Source organism: Cynocephalus volans, chromosome 1 (genome assembly GCF_027409185.1).
Source record: "Cynocephalus volans isolate mCynVol1 chromosome 1, mCynVol1.pri, whole genome shotgun sequence".
Classification (NCBI taxonomy): Eukaryota; Metazoa; Chordata; class Mammalia; order Dermoptera; family Cynocephalidae; genus Cynocephalus; species Cynocephalus volans.
In genome coordinates, this window is record NC_084460.1 from 210,978,358 (window position 1) to 211,001,344 (window position 22,987).

The 22,987-nt window shown below is 31.9% G+C and overlaps 1 protein-coding gene across 1 annotated transcript in view; it reads right to left on the reverse strand.

Moving 5' to 3' along the window:
- The window catches only part of LRP1B (LDL receptor related protein 1B), a 1,457,254-nt gene that overhangs the window by 205,866 nt on the left and 1,228,401 nt on the right, over window positions 1–22,987 (reverse strand). The window contains exons 56-60 of the mRNA XM_063085362.1: window positions 22,745–22,928; window positions 20,066–20,151; window positions 14,370–14,492; window positions 12,438–12,619; window positions 1,481–1,680 (exon numbers count right to left, since the gene is read on the reverse strand). Of these exons, the coding sequence (XP_062941432.1) occupies window positions 1,481–1,680; window positions 12,438–12,619; window positions 14,370–14,492; window positions 20,066–20,151; window positions 22,745–22,928 (775 nt within the window). The remainder of the gene's footprint in view (window positions 1–1,480; window positions 1,681–12,437; window positions 12,620–14,369; window positions 14,493–20,065; window positions 20,152–22,744; window positions 22,929–22,987) is intronic.

The following is a 22,987-nucleotide window of genomic DNA, read 5'->3' on the forward strand; positions in this document are numbered from 1 at the left end:
TCATAACTATCTTTCAGCCAAATATTTTACTATTTAATAAATTTAGTACAATTTTTCTCTGCTACATATTTTTCTCTACCCAAAGTCACCACAAATACCATGACTGTAACATACTTCTTTTATATGCATTTAATTTTGTTTTAAGTTTTTGAAAGCATTAGTCACAAAAATATGTGACATAATTTTTTAATAATTAGCAGGGGATGGAGTTAATAGTTTCTAATAGACCTAACATTTTTTAGCTATAATTTTTGCTATTCAAACACCAAAGGTGCAAATGAAAAACAGTCAAATATTTGATGCTGCAATATATTTTAAAATAATTATCTATATAACCAAAATTTGTGTAAATGTATCACATAGTAAAATATTAGCACCAAGTAATACATTCAAACCAATCCAGAACTTTATATGAATGTTAAAAATGGACAAGTTCATGGTTACATAGCGAAGATACTGATTACCACAAGAAAACTTTCAATTATATCATCCACGAATGATGCAAAACATTTCATTATTTACTCTTTGGGGGAGATATAACTTCTGAATGCTAAATGTGATTTTGATTTGTCAACATTACTTTTGCTGTAATTAAAATCCTAAAGTGATCTTTAAATAATTCTTCACTCAAATTGCATCCTGATGTACTTTTTTAATCTCCATAATTGGAATGTCAACACCTAAGTAAGCAACTCAACCAGCTACACTTGTCATATCTCAATGACCTTACACTTTAAAAATCACCTCTAATTTTAGAGGGACACGTTTGTTTAAACATTAACCAAGAGGGACTTAGATAAAATTATAAAGTGGTGTCACTTCAGTGCCTTTTACCTTTTTTTTTTCTTTATAAATTCAGTGGCTTCATCTTTCTCAGGACACCACACTGGCAAATATTTGCAGGGTCTCATCTGACAAATAACAATGATCTTCACTTCCTCACTATTTCTCCTTATTCCCTCCTCTGGGGGATTCATCTTAAGCTAAATGCCGGACAAGAAAGCAACCTAATATGCTAAGCCATACTAATATGTAGGCTTTATTTGGGATCTCTGTATAAAACTTGTATTTAAGAGATGTTTGGAAATACTACCTGATAACAGAGGTGACATTAGGTCACTAAAGAGCAATGAAAATTGATTTCTCTTTTTTAGTCAGGAAAAAAATCTAATCTTTAAAAAGCTACTTGCATTTAAAATATTTTGGTGGGTTCATTTGTGGTTTCCATTATATCCATGTCATGTTTATATAGTTAAAGAAAACATTGAGTGTGAAAATAACTATTATACATAAGTTATATAATTTCTGAATGAATATAGCTAATTCTAATTTATCAATAATGTCATAAAGGAGTATAATAATGTAGCATTAAAATAAGAAAAAAGTGTTCAATAAAAGTACATAAAATAAATACATATCTTTTTAAATGAATATTTCTTGCACTAGTAAAATACTGAATGCTTTATGCCACAAGACCAACCTTTGTGTCTATGAGATCCATCCATGTTGCTAAATTCAATGTGATTTTCATCAGCCCAGTAGAGTCTATGGTTGACATAATCTATTGTTAATGCCATAGGTCTAGAAATCTTGGTTTCTATGACAACGCTCTGATTGGTTCCATCCATTCCAACACGGCCAATGTGAGGATATTCACAGCAGTCAATCCAATACAAATACCTAAGAAAGAAAATCAATAGCCGTTTTGTTTAGAGGCGCTCTGGTAGCAAAACATCACACAATATTTCACTTATTTGCTCAACTGTTCCCAAATTAATTTTTGGTATCTCTCTGAACTGTAACTTCTAAGAAGCATATTTCAATGCAAATTTTTCTTATGATTTTTTTATTTATTAAACATGAAGTATGGTTTAAAGTATCCATATAATTTTAAACATGTTTCCTGTAGTATAAAAACTCAAATATACAATAAGATATTTTTACAAGTATTAACAAATTATAGATGTCCAAAACTAACAGTTGTAAACTTTCAAAAGGAATCTATAATGTTGGAAAGATAAAAGTATCTATCTATCTATCTATATTTTTTTCTTTTAGTTTGCTATCTATGTAAAATTTAAAAAAATAACTCTCAGAGGCATATATTTCATTTGTTTAAATATGCATTGTTCAATGTGGTAGCTACTAGCCAATTATGATTAAAGTTTAAACAAAACAAAATCAAATGAAATTAAATGAACTGGATTGTTCCCCAGTCACACTAGCCACATTTTAAGTGCACAACAACCACATATGTCTAGAGACTATCATATCTAACAGGATAGATACAGAGTACTTTGGTCATCGCAGAAAGTTCTCCTGATCAGCATGATTTAAATTATGTTATCATAGGCAAGAAACAGAGCACACCTGGAGTCCTAGGCAGGTTCCAAGGGCAGTCCCCTTCACCCAGAAGCAGGCAAAGAGCACACCAAAATCCCACTTCCATGCAGGTGGCCACCACAGCCACCATCACAGCCACAGCTGCTGCAAAAGTGGCTCAACATCACAGCAGAAGCCACAGGCACTATGCAAGAGCCAGTCAGACACTGGACTGCAGTGACACAAAGAAAGTCACCAGCAGAGATCAGAAAAAGAAGAGTATGTTTCTCTCCTCAAAACCCACTACAGAGTAAAAGAAGAAGGGAACTGTTCCTCCATGCTCCTGCTTTATTTCTCATTTTAGTAATTTCGGTCTTCTCTCTTTTTTTCTTGGTCAGTCCAGATAAAGGTTGCAAGTTTTGTAAATCTTTTTAAAGAATCAATGTTTGGTTCTGATGATCTTCTCCATTGTTTTTTAATTCCCTATTTCATATATTTCTGTTTAATCTCTGTTATTTCCTACTTGTATTTGCTTTTGGTTTACTTTGCTCTTCTTTTCCTATTTTCTTAAGGTAGAAGTTTATATTACTGACTTGAGATTTTTCTTATTTTCAGTATAGTTGTTTACAAATATAAATTTTCCTTTAAGCACTGCATGAGCCCTGCATCCTGTAAATTTTTATATGTTGTGCTTTGATTTTTATCTCAATGTACTCTCTTACTTCCCTGTGATTTTTTTTTTTTTTTTTTTTTTTTACCCATTGTTTATTTAGGAGAGTGTTGTTTAATTACCACACACTTGTGAGTTTTCTAAATTTCCTTCTGTTATTTTGGTCAGAGAACATATTTTCTATGATCTTAGTCTTTTTAAATGTATTAAGACTTGTTTTGTAGCCAAAATTAAAATTAAAATTAAATAAAATTAAATAAATTACATTATTGGAAATCTTAGAGTAAGACATTTCAGACAGTATGGGGAAAAACAGGAAAAAGAAGAAAATAATATTGATATTAATACTAAATATTAGTATTAGATTGAGTTAAAAATAAATATTGCACCCTATAAAATGAAAATAATGTATAAGTGATAGATTGCTTAGAAATTTCATTCTATTTAATTAAGCCATTTTTACCCTAAAAGTAGGAAACTCACTTTATCTTTTTAGATACATTTCCTTATCTATATAACTGAACACTTAAAATAGAGAACCTTTAATATCCTTTTCACATTCCAAATCTGAAAGTAAAATCTATTAACCCAATTAGTTTTTCTAGACTTCATCCTTCCTTTTTACTAAATATAATCCTTGGCGATTTATTATTCAGATTTGGAAGATGTGTAATTAAAATGATATGGTATGAAAATTATTCTAAATGGTTTAAAAACTGGTATATTGGTTTAGATTTTAAATATTCCTTAACAATTTTTTCACATAAATGTAGACAGAGATAATTATGTTCAAATATTTTAACCACACACTAGAAAATAAATAAAGGTTTTCAGAAAAAAACAAAACAAACAACAACAACAACAAAACACATCAAATACAGGGCTAACACAAGTAATCATTGTAAAGAACGTGCATTTTTTTTTGTTGCTGACAATCATTTCGGGGGTATGTATAAATGCACGAATTATAATAAAAAAGTACTTTGGTAGCCAAAATATCGTTTAAGTCCTAATTAAGCGTGGTGCTTAAAAAGAGAAAAGTATTTCTGATAAGGACTAAACAAAAGGTAAAATTTTGTAAGCAGAGATTCAAACAGAGCTCTGAGAGTCAAAACTATAAACAAACAAGACTGGAAATAATACCATGTCAACTTACACAGGGCAATTGCATCTGTGTTTCTATATTAATTCTGAACATACTTCGAAAATCTTAAATCATCAAATAATAGAGGGCAAGCCCCTCAGAATATGATGTTGTCATTTTTTTATCTTGAGTTATTTTTTTGTATATTTTTCTTTTGAAAAGCAAAATTTCATCTATGTCAGTGAAATACATTTTATGGAAATTTGTTTACAATCCCTTTCTCTCTGTTAAATTTATGGAGGTGCACCTTGCTGTCTATACTAGAGATAATGGCTGTATAGATACAAAAGAAGAAACTGGATCAAAAAGAAGTAAAAATGAAAAGATAGTTTACCTTGTTGAAATAAATCAGAACATTTATCCTTGTCTTACTGACCCCTGAATCTTGGGAACACCAACGTACTACATTTTTTTCTGATAAATGTAATATGCTCATGCCAGCTTCTTGCACACGTATTAGATATGATCAAATTTAATTGTGCTTCTGTATATCATGTTATTTTTAAGAACTGTCCGTAAGCAAATAAAAATTTTAAAGCAGTATTTCAATGATTTTTGTAACATTAAAAAGACATAGCCAAATTGATTTAGAGAATCTTTTATTTCTATTTAGGTATTTACTCTACATGTGCTTGCATTTGCAATTAAAATATCACCAAAGTGAAAAAAAGCTTTCTCTATTAAATGCTATTAACAAAAAAAATTTGCAAATTATTAGATGTGAATAGTAATGTTTTTGAAGTCAATAAGTAAAATATGAATTTTAAGTGGTCTAACTTCCATATAATTGCAATTATAAAATTTCATCTGTATTCTGACCTTTTCCATCTACCTAGTCTTATTATCATTGTAAACCAAGCTATCAGAAAAAGAGAGAAAAGTGTATTTCATGGAGTCCAACATGCATTACATCACTCTCAGTAAATCTGGTAAGAGTTCCAGGTCTGAAATCCTCTTACTGGGCACAAATATATTTTTCCAAATTACTCCCTAATCTAGTTTGGATATGTTTGTCTCTCCAAAGTTCACGTAGAAATCTGCTCCACAACATGGCAGTGTTGGGAGGTGTTTGGGTCATAGGGGAGGATCCCTCATGAATAGATTAATGCCCTCTGTGGTGGGAGGATGAGGGGCAGTGAGTGAGCTCTCCCAGAAATGGATTAGTTCCCGAGAGATCTGGTTCTTAAAAGGAGCCTAGAGCCTCCCATTCCTCTCTTTCTTGCTTCCTCTCACCATATGATACTGTACCCACCAGCTGTTGCTTTCCACCATGAATAGAGGCAGCCTGAGTCCCATGCCAGATGCAGCTGTCCCAGAATCCAGAATCATGAGCCAGATAAAACTTTTTCCCTTTATAAATTACATAGATCTTAGGAATTCTGTTAAAGCAACACAAAAATGGACTAATACACTCCCTACTATTGAAATGTATGAAATTCAGCTCTAATCAGACTTTTAAATTACAGTCTCACATTTTCATTTCTGTGCTTCTATCTTATCATTTGCCTTGCTCATGCTTCTTCAATTCTAAAGGTATTTTCATTCAGATAAGTGCTAGTTAGGTTGCAAGATCAAATATTTTTTTGAGAAATGTTTTGGTAAACAAAGTAAGCATCATCTTTTTTTATTGTAGGACTACTCAGAGACTTTAATATCCTGAATGATATTGTGATTCTCTAAGAGGAACTGTAGTATCCCTTTTTATCATATAGTTTTGGGTGGCAGCATCTATTTTCCTAGACAGTTGGCCCCTTTCTGTGCCAGGAAACACACTTTGGGAAACTGCTTTTTAGCCCTGCCTGGTCTACAGAATTTCTTTTCTTTATTAGATGTGCAACTGAGTAACATATTATCACACACATAGGAACTCACAAAACAGTTAAAGATGTAGGTTCTAGGGCCTCGTAATCAGAGAACTTTATTCAATAAGTCAATAGCAATGAAGCATCTTTGATAAGCCCCAAAGTCAATCTTTTTTTAAAAGAAACATAATTGATTATAAATATCTGTGGAGTACAGAGCTGACTATCGGTATTCGTGTACAATACGTGATGATCAAACGAGGATAGTTGGTATCTCCATAGTTCTAAAACATACTCATGCTTTGTATCCATTAACCAGTTTCTCCCAAAATCACTGTTAAGCAGATAGAGAACCATATTTTGAAACAGTGATTCACTGAGGCCATATTATGTAGCCGATATCTCTAAGTACTGGGGACACAGAGGTAAGCAGACATGACTTTTGCCTTCAAAGATCTCTCAGTGAATTCAGTAGAGGTTTGTAGAAAACAAATGAAAAAATTTGAAGCACATTGGGATAAAACTATTTTACTTTGGAGGTACAAAAGAGGCAATTTTACCTAGATGGAGGAAGGCATGAAAGAAATCTTTTGCTCAGTAACAGTTCTTTGAACCTAAATCTTATCTTCATAACTAGCTTATAAATTCCTTAAGAACAATAAATCTTTCAGATTTTAAGACAAAGTATAACTTAATGGAAGATTTTAATTCTCTAACAGGTATTGAAGATCATGTAGCTTAAGTCCTTCACTGATAAACTGAAACCATAAAAGGTTATGTGCTTTCTCTGTTATAGTGATCCAATTGGAACAAAGACTCAGGTCTATAGTAGATTTGTAGACTAGCTTGTTTTCTAATAAGCATCCTTTAGGGCCTGAAGTAAACAAACCGTAAAAATAGATAACTTGGGCTCAAATCCCAGGTCTTTCTATTACTAGCTATATGAACCTGGGAGCTTTAATTAGCACCTCTTTCAGCCTGGATTTACTCATATCTTGAAAAGGGGCAATATCAGTTTCTTTTCATAGGGTCACTGTGAGAATTAAGTGAGACAATACATGGAACAAGCTTAGAACACTGACAAGCATGTTGCAAGTGTTTAGCAAATATTAGCTATTATTATTTTATCTGCTCTAGATATGGAGAGCGTGTGTGTGTGTGTGTGTGTGTGTGTGTGTGTGTGTGTGTGTGTGTGTGTGTGTGTGTGTGTGTGTGTGTGTGTGTATTTTGGCAGTTGGCCAGTACAGGGATTGAACCCTGGATTTTTGTGTTATCAGCACCATGCTCTAATCAACTGAGCTAACTGGATAGACCCATTAATATAATTTTTAGTTTAGTAATATCTACCAACTAGCTTACCTATTACATCTGTATTGTATGTATATTATTAAATGATTTGCTTGGATTTTATGTATGTTATTACATGATTTGCATATTTAAATGCTTGTCAACTAGAAGAATATTATGAAAATATTTTATTGTATTGAAGGAAAGTATCACTTAACTATATTCAGGTAAGTATGAGCCTTCATAAGCACAGGATTTATTGTGTCTCTCAATAAAAGGTACCTAACTTCTGATGGCTAAATATCACTTCCTTTCCATACTCATGCCCCCTTTACTATGGCTTTTTCAAATTGACCAATAAGCTTGCACTAAACATAATGGTAATTTTAATGTCTATAATACAATCCCCTGAAAAATTACCTATGTACAAAATTTGTTGTAAATAATTAAAACTGAAAATGAAAGCTTCAGTGAAAATGTCAAAAGAAGCGTTCTAAATTGCACCCATATAATATGCAATGTTTACTCAAGATCACATATGAAAAATCTCAGCCCCAAATAGTACCTATTCGGTAAATTATAACCTTGTGTAAACATATTTGAAAAAGTCTGCTTGTAACTACAACAACAGGCGTCTGTGATTCTCAGGTGTTTTTTTTTTTTTAATATTTGAATATAATACATTATACTTCTTTAAAATGAATTAAGTAGAAGTCTTCTCACAGCTTTTACTTTTTATCTGAATTCAGGTAATAAAAGTAAAGAAGATTCTTCCACCTGTAATTAATTCTGATTTTGAATTATAAAATTAATAATTTATATTCATTCCCAGTGAGTTTTGCCTAAATGTAGGAATACTGAAATCAGCTATTTGAACAGATTTAAAAATTGGTAGGAAAAAAGGTTTTCTTATGTGACTGCATAGTTTAATGAAACTTTTCTGTTTTCCACAGAAATCAGAAACTGATTTTCATCCCAGTATGCCTTTCATTCCTTTACAGAAGAAGTTCCTTTATGACTCTTCTCTTTAAAACATGCAGGTTATTTACATACCAATGTATTGGTTTGTGCATAGGTGTGCGTACAATGCCCCTGCAGCTATAACCTCATTCTCTGTGTATATCCAATTATGAATCTATTAATTTCTTCAACAGTGAATTTACCCGTCTCTGTATTAGGAAAAAACAATGATTAAGACGCGGCTCTTGTGTTAAATGTACTCATTTTCTAGATGAAGCGATATTTACATTAAAAACAGCCATATAATGTTAAGTGTTCAACATATTGTGACCCCGTAGAAACAATTAGGGAATATTTCACAAAGAAAGTGATGTTTCTGCTGCTCTTGGAAAAATTAGTGATTCGAACTGGAGAAAAAGCCAAAGGACATTCTGGGAGTAAGGAATAGCATAAGCTAAGTTACGAAGCATAAAATATGTTTTTCCAAATTTATTTACATTATAATTATCCATATTGGCAATAATGGATTCAGATACTGAGTTTATAAACTGTCCTTCACATATTTCCATTAACATATATTTCAAATTCAAAATAGCATCTACTATTATTTTCTTATGATTTGCTAATAGACTATTAGAAAAGAAAACTAAATGAAAATGTAGCTTTAAAAATAAGGCATTCTTATAATAATTCAGGCAGTTTTCTTTATTTCCAAAACAAACTCATATCACCTATACTAATTTTAAGTTTTTATAAAAGGTTAATTGCTAAAATGGAAAAAAGTAAAGGATTTGGGGTTCTTTCTTTCTTATCTTTGTTTGGATAGTTCTTGTAAAACATGCTCACAAACCAAGATCATTTTGTTACTAGAAATTCTAATGTTATGTAATAGAAAAAATATGGGGCCAAAGCCTGAAAACTGGGTTAAATCTCAGTTTAATATCGTACCACCTAAATGATTCTGAGAAAGTCATTTAGCCAGTTTGAGGTTGAATGTTTTTATCCATACTATAAAGAAAGTAATAAAAATAATCAAAGTTCTAAAAGACTGTGGGTAAACAATAAATGCATCTAAAGTGATAAAACTGAAAATTTTCTAATTCACAAAATGCTATATAAATGGTAGTTATCATCATTAGCATTATTATTATGTCACAACTCCTAATCCCTATAGGTCTACAAACTGATCATTTCCCTTTCTTGTATCTGCCTCTTTTCCGGTATTTTCCATATTCTGGGGACATCACATGTGCTTAATTTGTTCCAATCATATGAGTTCCTTGCAATGCATGAGATGTGCCATACTCTTCCGTGTCAGCACTTTCCCACAGAGCCCGTTCTTTTTTGCTGGAAATATCTCCTGCCCCAAAGTGCACCGTACCACCTGGCTACTTCTTACTTTATCATTCTTTCCCAGGAAGCTTTCTCTGATCCCAGTTGAGATAGACACATTTTCTATTTTCTCTTCTTCATGAGTCATTGCATTGCATCATAACTATTTAATCACCTGCCTACCTACTGGACTGCAAAATACTTGCAGATAAGAACTGTGCCTTTATTTTATACTCGTTTCTACCTAGAACAGTGCCAGATATGCACAAAATGCTAAAGAAATATGAGTGGAATAAATGAATGAGTAGATACATTTATTTTCTGTTAACCAGACATATCACACATTCACTTGAATATCTATCATAATGACGTTTTGTTATGATAACATGAGTTGACATCTTAATTATCCAAAAAGATAAAATTATGTTTAGCACAATTTTAACTTTATATTTTCTATTGTATTTTAAAATGCTTATACAAATCCTGCATAAATTATAATCTTTATAAATATTGAATGCAAATGATTTCAATTACCTAAAATTTATGATAAATTAGAGCACTCATTCCCAATCTAGACCAGATAACAGAATAATTAACATAAAATTGGGAGAAAAATTAGAATTTCAGTTGAATTTAAATACAATAACCAGGAGGATGCTCTGTCTGCTAGAATCTTTTTTTACCATTCCTACTAACCGTCATATTCAAAGTGATATTGTGATAATTGGCATACTATTATTAAACTATAGAAAGGCCCCCAATATCCTTCCTAAAAGTTTAGTTGTTTCATTGTATTACACAGGCCAGTGATTCTTATTTGTCCTTAAACAAATCCCTGCCTTATCCCTTATTAAATATCAAGACAGAAATCATACTTCTCAAGGAAACAGGGGTCAGTACTACTGGCATATTTGAAACATATGCAAATCACAGTGGTAATCTGATGTAAAAAGGTTCAGTTGTATTTTTGTTAAACACTCTTACAGTTAAAGCTGTCATTTTTAAAGCAGGATTGTACAATATTTCATACAGTTATGACATTTTCAGCTTAAAGCTCATTTCATAAAAGCTAAAATCTAGGTTGCCTATTGTCTCGCTTTGGGGAACGAGGAAAACAGCATGAACAAAAAGGTGCCATTAAATTTTATCTATTAAAGTAGGTGGCTTGAATTATTTCATAAAAAAATCCAATTTTATCTGTGTCTTTCATTATAATATGTCACATCCATATCATAATCCAAATATTATCTAAAAATGAAATCAAGGGAGGGAGTCTTTCATAAAATCTACAATAATCTAGTACTTTGCTGTTTTAATTGACACTTTCAGTGGATGAGTTTATGTTGATGACAACTTAAGGCTGCTTTCAGTTTATGGGGTAATAATTGTAACCTGGGAGAAATAAAACCTAAACCTAGATTCAGCTGTTCACTGGCTATAGTACAATTTTTGCTTCATAAATAGGAAATTCCTTAACACTGCTATTATCAAATGGGTGATGTTTCTTTCATTAGAAAGTGAAGCATCTTGAATAGTATGAAATGAAAAGCTAAGCCAGAATACAGATTTTGAAGAAAAAGATGATGGTTTAGACACTCAAAAATATTATCTGATAAAATATCAAAGGAATTAAAATATTCATATATTTAGGAATTCTGGCTGTTATTTCTTGAAACTTCCATAGAAACAGACTCTCTTGTGACTCTGTTTTAGTTAAAATAAAATTGACACTCTTTTGAAACTTCTGTTGCTATGGTAAAGAAAATATTCAAAAAGGTAACAAAATGATCACAGAATTATATAGTGAAAAGTTGAAATGTTCACATTACCTTGGAAACAAAAATGAATTCACACTACAAGTCTTCTATTAGGTACAGCTTTTGCCCAAATTAATGTTTAAAATTAAGCTATAAAACATACTTTGACATGATCACTTTGCCAATTATAAACATGAAGGACTAAAAAAACAGATATAGTATATTAGCAAGAGGCAAAATCCAATTGTTGCATATGGTATGATAAAGGCAGTAATTTAGTGAAATATACTATGTGAAATTAATTTAGGTAGCAGAAAACTTAGAACACTACAGTTATCCTAATACTTGCTACTGTAAATGTGTCCTATTTTAAAACATCAAACTTTCTCTAAATTTGTTATTTTAACATGTGTTTTGGGTAGGTTTAACTTTTACAGGGAGAATTTTGGAGTATGTAATCACTCTAAATTATAGTGTCAAAAAAACAAAAGGAAAGGCATACATTCTCTACCTACCAAAACAACGTAATTGAAAGTGAATAATAATGGTCATAAGCTGTAGAACTTTAACAAACACCAGACAGTTTTGACACCTTAATGTGTTTATCCCCCAACTGAAACTTCCAGTCTGTTGTCCTTGAGCTGTACGATGACTTTTCCCCATTCTCACACTGAAATGCAAATGAAACATAGCTCTAACATGGACCTTTCCCAATATTCCTGCTTAGCTTTTCCTCTTGAACACATTTGGTAATACACCTTGTGATTTATTACTCATGGTACTGCTTATGTCTCCTGATATAAAGTGGTGCAGGAATTGCATTATCCATATTTGTGACTATCGTAAACACTGCAAAACATAACCCAAGAATTTGTTTTCAGTCTGCCTTTCCTCCAAGATTTAAAGGCATTAAAATTAGCAAAGTTTTACTCTACAATAAGTATATTGATTCATTAGAAAAGGAGTTGTATTCAAGCCTTAAAAAAAAAGTTGCCATAAAATTCAATCATTTCATTTCTTTTGATGTATTACTGTTTTTGAATTCTCAGTAAGAATTTTTACACATTTACACTTTACATTGAATTTTCATGTTAATGATCTACAGAACTAAATTTTCCACATTCTTATTCTTTACTTTAAGATTTTTAATGTTTGTTACTAACCCAGCTTGAGGATCTAAAGACAAGTCCCTGGGAAACTTCAGCCTTTTGCTAACGAGTATAGTAGGGTACAAGCCATTGAGTTTGGATACTTCGATAATCCTTTTTTCTGTGTCAGACCAATAGAGGTTTTTTCCAATCCAATCCACAGCGAGTGCATTGGGGACAGCTGTGTTGTGCACTACCTAACAAAATAAGAATTTAAAAAGTTAACAGGGAAAATGCTTAGTATAAGAACTAAGCAATTGCTTCTTGATTTTTACAGAGATACAGAACAGGCTCTGGGGAGATACCAATACCACGCACCAGTCTCCCAACTGCCCTATTTAAATGACCACAAGAAAAGAAAACCCAAAGGAGAACATGCACGCACTAAGTATTTTAAACATAGCCAACGGGAAGAAAAAACAGACTCATAAAACCGTTGTTCTCAATTCTAACTCATGTCAATACTAAATACAATAAGGATATAGTCTTTGTATGTACAAATATGATGCATATAAAATGACCAACAATTCTTGATCTATGTGACTGGTGTTTCTGAGTTCTCAGTGCTTTAGGACTATGTGAAAGAAACAATAGAAGCCAGTAGTTATATAGTTAGAGACAAGAAAATGCTAATGAAATTTTAAAGTTATTCTTTACCGTAATGCCATTAAAATAAAGATGCAATGAAAACTGACAATATGAACACTTGCAACAATTAAAGATATCAATCGACTATATTAAATTGCAAGACTATATTTCAAATTTGGAAAATAGACATGGCTAACTATTTAAATGAAAACAGTCATCCCAAGGGAAGAAAGATGCATTTTGTAACCTTATGCAATGACATGATTTAAAGTAGTAATGAAATAGTTGTGGCAAGGCAGTAAAGATTTAACATGCTTTAAAAATATTAAAGCATGTTCAAAAAAAATAAAGGTAACCAAAAATTCTAAATGCCTTGTAATAAAATATATGATCAAATTTGAGTAAAGTACCTCTCACAGTTTTTTAATAAATTGTCAAAGAAATAAATTGTAAGTGGAAAAAGTTATCTGCTTATTTGTTTTATCTGGCCACTGGGTCAGCTAGAATCAATCTGCTTATTACTATCATATACTATTTCATTGTATGAGCCATTATTAAGTACAGTTATCCTGAATTACCTGAACACAACCTACTGGTCATTTTGGCATTGTATACACATACTTTAAGAATTCATTAATATTTTCAAAATGATTGTTTCCACCAAAAATTTCTGTATGATAATTTTGGTGGCTACAAAAAAGTTAAATTGATGGGTTTCATTCCTTTGAATGTAGAACTTCTTTATAATACATTTTCCTGCATATATATATTTTATACATATATATATAATGCAAATGATTTGATTTTAAAACTCAGAAACATAAAAATGGTACTAAGTGGCTCATATCTAGAATGTGATATGAGTTGCACATGTGACAGAATTGTGATGTGGTCTAATCAGAACATTTATGAGTTTACACAAATGCATTCAATTATTTCCATCTGTGATTGGTTAATTTTAACAGTGCTATAAGTTCAATTTTCACTCTAACATTTAATTTTTTCAGTTACAAATTCTCAGACTCAACTTTCCCTTTTATTTAAACAAACACAACTGAATATCAGGCACTAATCAATCAAGCTCAAAGCATCCATCACATTTTCTAGGGTTATGAATAACGTTACAAATTTTATTTACTCAATTTGATTTTTATCTTATTGCGAGTAATCGTGTTATAATAAAACATAAGAATAAAAAGCCTCACATTTCATAAAGTATTAAACTATACACATGTGAAATTGAAACCAACTTCATACATTTTACAAGTAATATCATTGCCACCAAATAACAACTTCTAATCTATTCAATCATAACAATATAATATATTCAATAATGCCATTATTGTAATCTCTAGTTACCTTAATGTCACTTCCATTTAAACACATTCTATTTATGCGGCTGCCATTGGGTCGGCTAGAATCAATCCAATAGATGAATTCATCTCTGTAATCAAAGTCTATAGCAATAACATTGTTTAATCCCTAAAAATAAAAAGAATATGTTTTTAATAATAGGCAATAGAAATTATTTTAAAATATTTTAGGAGTTCATCGGAATCATTATTTCCCTTTGAACCTAAATAGTCATACGTATTATGATAAATAGCATTGGTGACCATTTCTTTTTTAAAGCATTATATGCTTACATTTTCCCCAACTCCATACACTTGAAAAGATGCATAATTTATTTGAAAATATTTTCCAATGGGCCACAAAAATTTTGGAATGTTTATAGTGCTTTAAATAAATAGCCAGTAATATGAAAAAATAAAATAAAAACTGTTTTTAAGGAGATAAAGATTCTCACTTTTGGTTAATATTAAATATGATGCCATTATAATCTGTCTTGTGAAGGGATCAGAAAAGAGAATACATCTAAACTGGAAAAATAGAAAATCCCTGAAGAATTAAGATGAACACTGGATAGCCATCTGATGAGTCAGAAAAAAAGTTTAAGAAATTTTACATTCCCCAAAAGCTCTTGTTTCAACAACAAAATAAATGAGCTTCCTTTTTTCATGCTTCAAAATGCCTCTCAGGCAATCCAAGGAGGAACTGGGTAATCAACATCTTTTTATTCCACATGGTAGAAATGTGAGGAAATGCCTCCCTTCAGACACATGGTTATGCATTTTTTAGCAGGTAACAAAACAGAACACAAATTCAACTGATGGGTTTCTGGATGCTACAGCTTTTTGGTTTGGCAGTTCTACCATTTAATTTGATTTGAGTATTGTACAGCCAGGATCTGGGAATTTTCATGTATGCCAAATTGTTAAAATGATTCCTTAAAAGTAAGTTTAATTCTGACCTATTTTAGGGCTCATATATCTACTAGCTCAATGAACTAACAAAATGTGGGTGATAATTTCCATTGTGTTAACTCATTTTAAGGCCTGAATAGTTTGTTAGTATATAAATTCTTGTGGGTTAAAAAATAATGCTATAGACACTTGGCAAAGCCCCAAGAGATCTTTGCCATGTCTTTCTATCTATGTAGAGTTTGCTTACGTCCATACTCACCCTAAAGTTTAACAACTCAAGTTGTTTAAAAGAGTCTTTTATAAGTAATTGTAGACCAATGGAGGATAGGTTTTTCTCTTTGCTTTGGCTTGGATTGGGGGATGAGGGATAGGAAGAATACTAATTCTCTGGCCTGAGTTCAATTCCTAAATCTATTCTCAAAATTAGGAATTTAAAAATAATAATAACACCACTACCTTAGATTTATATAGCTTTTTATAAAATTCGGGTCAAGGTTAATGATTACTGTTCAGATTTTATTTCTTCCTAAGGATCTCCAAGACTAAGGATGGCCTATGTATAGAAGCAAGTTAGACAAAGTTCTGGAAAATACTGGGATTTTTTTGTTTGTTTGTTTTTTGTTTTTTGTATTTTTTCTTGCAACATAACTAAATTATAGTAGTAATGGTGTTAAAACCATATGAGAAAATCTTAGGCTTCTACTTGACTTAACATGAGCAATCTCTTTTTCTTCAGCTTTAGATTATGATGATAATCTGAAATAGCCTAACCCCACAAAATTTCAGGCCGTTGGTCATAAACAAGAGACACAAGACAGTAAATATATGACACAGTGCAAATGAATAAACGCAAGTATGTTTCTTACTGGCAGTATTGCTGATAAAGAATAATGACTATAAATTCTAAAAATAAAAGGGGGGTCAATAATATTCAGCTGCAGATTCAAAAGATTCATTAAATATCCATGGACATGCTAAAAACTGAAGAACTCCTTAACTAAATGCAGTTAAACATACATACCTAGGAAGTTGACTATGCAAAATCAATGTTTCTAAAATATAAATTGAATGAATTCTAGACAAATTCTGTAGAGGGCTTAATAAATTCATTTCAATAGTAGTCTATAATATCTTTTCTGTTCAAATACTTTCTCTACAGAGAAATAATGTAAATGGGTTATGATTCTGTGATGACTTGGCAATTCAGATGGCTAAAATGAGAGCTTTACAGGGAAAAGATAGAGAGAAACTTGTCACTAATTTTAGCAAAGATTTACCCACAATCCCCAGTCGTGGCAGAATTATCCTACTTGTTTCTTTTCAATAATCAATTTAGATAATAAAAATCCAATTCCAAACTTAGTAAGTCAAATACAATAAATTACAGTAGTAAATGCAGAAGAATTGAAGCTCTGAATTCCGACATATCTATCTAGCCCAGCTGGTAATTTTTCTACAACTTTACCCTTAATCTCCACAGAAAACAGTACAATGCTCTCTGCAGAATCATATGCAAAGAACATTAAAACAGCCAGGGGCATGGTCAAAATAATGTCTGAAAACAAGAGTCATCCCAGTGGTTTCAGAACTGAAAATTGGTTTCATCAAAATCCTATTTGCCTCTTTCATTTCTGTAGCTGAAGATTTGCATCCTTTGGTTCAAGATGATTAATGTAGGAAATTGTGTTTTGTTTCTTTATACAATTTTACTGGAATAAAGGCACTGTTAGAATTGAATTGGATAACATATTGGAAAACTCCTTGATTTTCAATCCTAAAATCCAAGTTATTATAGTTTCTAAATATGGTATATGAATTTAAATTATAGCTGGTCTAGCTACTACTACGTTGTAGAATATATAAGGTCAGAAACAGTTCTACCGCTTGTTACAATTTTATGCAACAAAACTTCCTGTAAATGTTAGTGACTCCAACAAAGATAATAAAACTCAAGATATTAGGGTAAATCATTCTTCCAAATCAGTTACACACAAAGATTCCAAATAATTAAAGCCCAGGATGTCTTTTTATTTATTTTGGCCAAGAGAAGATATGGAGAGATAAACTTCTGTGTTTGACTTCAATTTGCATATATAGCCAGAATCTCTGAGGGGGAAAAAAAAGGTTTCTACTGCCAAAAACTCCTTGAAAATTTCTATAATGCTATGATGAGATTGGGGTTAAAAATATGCTCCATGACAGAAATGATATATTTCAGGCAGCCACAGACAAAACTAGATGTAAGCCGTGTCTTTAGTTCTTTGGGTCTCTATTTCCTCATCAGTAGTCATCATTGACAAACACCTTGCAAAGACAGTGGTGTTCAGAGTCTTCACGAGCTTTCTCGTCCCTCTCACATCCTTTTAATTCCCATAAACACTGCACTAAGTAAAGTATCTGAAACTCATCTCCACTTGGATACTAATGATTGGCAATAGTCTAAAATTATACCACTAGGAGAACAGAGCCATACTAAAGTGTGCATTAAAGTCGTACCATTATATTAAATAGACTTAAATAATGCATAGAGGAAAAAAATCATTTTTCTCCATTAAGAACAATCTCTAGCAACATATTACCCATGAAAGACAAAAAATAAAAATAAAAAAAGGGGGATACCAGAAGAAATGTTTTGAGGTACAGGATTGGAAAATGAAACAAGGAGACATCACTGAAGTTCTGTTACAGTTATTTCATGAAGACAATAAATATTGTTGCTTTATTAGTTAAACTTGTGGTTCAGCTGAGCTTAAAAGTAAAGTATTTTAAAGAAAGAACTTTCTCCCTTTAAACTAAGATAGCATAGTCTAAAAGGTTAGAATGCTAAAAGCAAGACAAATAAATAAACAATAAACCTAGTAAAGAGAAAATAAACATGTCCCTTTCCAGAGACCATGCCAGGAAATCAATGTCTGGCACACCTAACTTCGAAGTTACAGAAAAGCTTAGAGAGGGTGTAAAGACATACTCCAAAAAACAAAAAGAGAGAGAGAGAGAGAGAGAGAGAGAGAATTTTCAGTATTTTCTAATTTTGGTATGTTTAAAAGTAGACTGTATAGAAAAATAGCATTAAATCAAGCTAGATTATGTAGAAAACTATTTGGGCAACAAAATCTTTTTCCATATTGAAGCAGTATGTGTACTTAAACTTTCTCTCCAAGGATTTCTGTTATAGTGTTTGTTTCTTAAAGAGAAAGTTTTCCAATCCTTATATTTTAAATAGATTTCTGTTTCACTTTTATAAACAACATAAAAATATTTTATTTTATCCAATCTCTAGAGGATCTCCAATTAAAGAGAGAAGCAGTATGATAGAGTGGATGTTGGTAGCATACTCCATACTCAAGAGAAAGAGTCTAAATCTCACAGGCATTCAGGAGTAAGGCAAGAACACACGTCATAAGCCCATGGAAAGTCTGAGGATTCCAGTGGACTGCAGCACACGGGCTCTATGTCAAAGTGGCAGCTGCTGCACAGCTTGGCTTGTAACCATTCAGGAATATGAACCTGGCTCGCTACACTTTCCTATTTTTTTCATGAGTAGCCAGAAATCTGGGTTTTCATGTAAAATTTTCATTTTCAACTTCTGACCTAGAGGAAAGCTGGAAAAGACAACTCTGTCAGGAGGAGTCAATACCACATTGGCTAGTGGATATTTGCACTTAAAATAAGACTAAATCCTTAAGCAAAACGAATGAAACTCTCATAATAGCAGTGAACAAATCCATCAGTGAGCAGCAAAAATACTTTTAATTAAGTAAGTCTGCTTCATGTTGCAAGAAAATCACCATATGAATAGTGTTCTTCATTTATACCTAATGCTAGCATTAACATATTACAAAAACAGAAATAGCCTTAATTTTGGCACACTTGTTCTAGACAGTGCTACATATCCATGTCATCATTATACAGTTTGGAGCAAAGAGAAATGTGTAGCAGAACAGATAAAAGCTAAATCATACCAAGGAAGATATTTCTCCTGACAACCAAAAATATGCTGTAACTAACTACATATATTCTTATGTGATTTCAGTGTTTCATGTAGCAATCAATTTAGTTTTAATGATTTGATTTTGTGCTATTTCCACTGCAGACAGGGAGGGGAAAAAAAATTGAGGTGAGCAATTCACAGTTCTCTATCCTATTGTACAATGGAAATCATAACTTTTTATCTCAAATAACAGACTAAATAAACTCTGAGAATAGCATTTGAACACCAAAACAAATCATCTGAGGAGATTCTCTTGCAGTGGGTGGGGTAAAGGGATGAAGAGGATAAGACTGAAATCATGTTACCTCATAGCCTTCTAACCATGACTGGGTCACTATCACGCTTTCACTCCTTTGCTAATTATAAACGTTGAAGGCTACATATCATCAATCCTGTTTTATTTCCTGGTTCTGTGAACAGGAACTTAAAGTCCCAGAAAAGATACTTTTATTTTTAAAAGTGTTTGTGTGTGTGTGGGGGGGGGGGGGATTTAGATAATCCACAAAATAACTTAAAAGAGAAGTTTATGCTTTCTCTAATGTACCTGTACTTGAGATGGGTTTCCTCTGCACTAATTATACTCTGCCATCTTTACCTTATTTGATATAGTGTGTTATGGCAAGTTGGAAGTATCACCTGTTCATCATAAACAAACAGAGTTTATGGTAGTCTTATACATACATGCAGGTATATATAAACAAGTACATCATAAATTCTAATTGTTAGGTATGTCTACAGCTCTAATACCTACTTGGAGTACTCATATTAAAAGCCATGGAATCATCCTGGGAATGTCATACCTGTTTTAAAAGCGTGTAGTTAGAGCCATCGGTGCTAATTCTCCTTATCTCATGATGATCCGCAAGAATTAGAAAAGGTTCTTCATCTAAACACCAAAACAAAGAACATATTAGACTTTTGATATTTATGGTTTTCTACTCTTATTAGTTTGAGTTTACTTTAGCAGCAATGTAAATTCAACTGCAGTACTGCTCTGGTAGGTTAATGGTTGAAAAATTCATACTGAGCAACCTAGTTGATAGCAACATGAAAGGCAGTACATGCTCAGGCACTACAGAAAATCTAGATAATTCTGAGTGCACCCCTCTTTTACCGTTAATATTCTCTGACATTCAAATAATTTATTTGTAACTAGTGAAAAATAGCTGTTTTTGCAATCTGATTTTTAAATTAATTTTAGAAAACAATAATCTACACCTATCTTAGAAACCTACGGCAAAGCTAAAACATTCATAAAATCAGGAAACTCTTTCTTGATAAACCATCTTATGCTCCCAAAATGACATGGATGAAAGCCAAGAGTATTATTGCATACATATACTCTTTTCATCTAACTGAGAGCTTCTCTTAAATAATTTCTGAACTCCAGGTTCTAAAATCTTTGTTTGTTAATTTTCCATTTACTTGTGAGTCTTATTTTTTAATCCTTTGATAGTCTCTGTTTCTTTCTTATAAACCTGTCCAATGTGTTTTGGTATCTCATTTGTTTTAGAATCTAGGAAAAATATGATAAAGATCTGACCATGCTCAATATATATGAAGATCCTCCCAAACTTTAGTGTGGTTTTCTCTTTAGAATTTTTTTGGGAACAAAATTAATTCTTAAAAGAAAGTAATTCAGAAAGTTTTGTACAGTATGTTTTTTTGAATATATATTTGAATAAAGTCAGTTTGACCACATTCACAATTATATAATCCTAGATAAATTCAGTAAAAAATTTGTTCAAACTTCATCTTTGTTTTTAAGATGCATTCATGTACTTATTTGCCAAATGACAAATTTAATGTCAACAGAAATTAGAAAAAATCACTTATTAGGGTAGTCACTTTATATAATTTAACACAGATTTTACTGTAAATCATTTATTGTTACAGAGTTATTGCCCATAAAATTTATGTTTGAAATTTACTTTTTCACATTGTCTTTTAGTTTCACAGTTAATACATGATACATTATATATTATATTATGTTGCACATGCCGTGTCACTCATATTATATACTTCCTTCCTTTATCCATGACAGCACTCCCAGTCAATCATTCCCATCTTCCTGTTGAGGCCAAATTGCTCAGAATCCTTCTCAACAGAGAGTTGGCTCTCAAGTTAAAGGTGACTTGCTATCTCTGTCAATATAGTTCTAAATTAATCTGGCATGTTCCACTTCAATTCTTAGGCTATTCTGTTCTTTACAACTTAAATATATTGGAATTTTTAAAAATCTAGTGTCTATTTAGCAAAAGAGTTAAGCTTCTGGAACATGTTTTATATTCAAAATTGTTATTAGTTTCTAATTATTATTGCTAATGGGAAACAACTATGGCATGGATATGTAATACAACAAGACACCAATTGTAACCATTAGCATTCATGTCTTCTACACAATTCCTTATGAAAAGTTTAGTAGAAAAACATTGACTGTTTCTGAGATTTTATCTCTTCTTTTCTCATGTCACTAAATACATGATGTACCAAGAAGTGAGCTGGCCAAAAGCAAGTAGGTTGGTACATAAAACAACGGGCTCCAAATAATCTTCAAATTGATTCAGGAAAGACTATTCCAAGAATAAGTGATAATGAAATGAAAAGCTGAAAGCAGTTATTTCTTTTCTCCATAAAATGCAAAGTTTCAACTAGTTATAAAACTCATTTAAAAATTTTTATCCCTGATATATATTTAATATATGAGGAAACATCTAATGCTTTAAATGTTGTCACTAACATATATCTGTATGAGAAACTGGCAACAGTATTTGATTCATTATACTTAAAAACAAATTAAGGGGGTTTGAGATCCCCTTATGTACCATTTTTGCCCATTTTAACAGTCATTATCACATTTTGCTGTGAATCATTTCAATGTGTGTGATTTCTCCCCTAATGGATCACAATACTTTTTTAAAGTTATGGGCCATGCTTTATTAAATTTCTAATTGACAGAGTCAAACGTACTCTTGGAATAAACAGAGGTTTAATAATATTTGCTGAATCACTGGAAGAATTCAAATAGTCTTATATAGCTGATTTATATTTCTTCTTTTCCTTCTCTTTCTTCTTCTTACTAACCTGTTCTCCTTTGCATGTGTATGAGATTGTGTGTTGCAGGGGAGAAGTAAAAATGTTACAATACTGTCACATTGGGCTCTTTAATAGTCTTGGCTACAATTGATCCCAAATTCATGTGATCCAGTGGGAAGCAGTGCTAGAGATAGCTCATTTCACTTGTGAGCACTCTCACAATTTAGAAAACACTTAATAATTCACAAGACCATAATGCAATGTTATTGTAAACAAAGCAGTGTTATACAGTGTACACAATCAGAGTGACAGATTAGGAAAGTAGGGAAGAATCTTGATTTCTCAGAAACAGCAAGGAGGAGTGAATTCAATAAAAATGGCTATAAATTCAGAATTCATATGTGTAACTGAGGTTGAATCAGTGGGTAAGTTCAATTCAATACCTGAGAGTGATTTGCAGCCATTTGGGTTATGAGGTTGTATTTCATACCCATCTGTACAGAGACACTTGTAGGTCCCATACGTATTGATGCAGTGCTGGCTACAAGGAAAGCCTGAAGAGCATTCATCAATGTCTACACATGTTTTACCATCATCCTTCAGTTGGAATCCGGGCCAGCATTTGCACTGAAGAAAGAAATATGAGCATAATCAATTCATATCATCATCACTGTCTTTTACTAGTA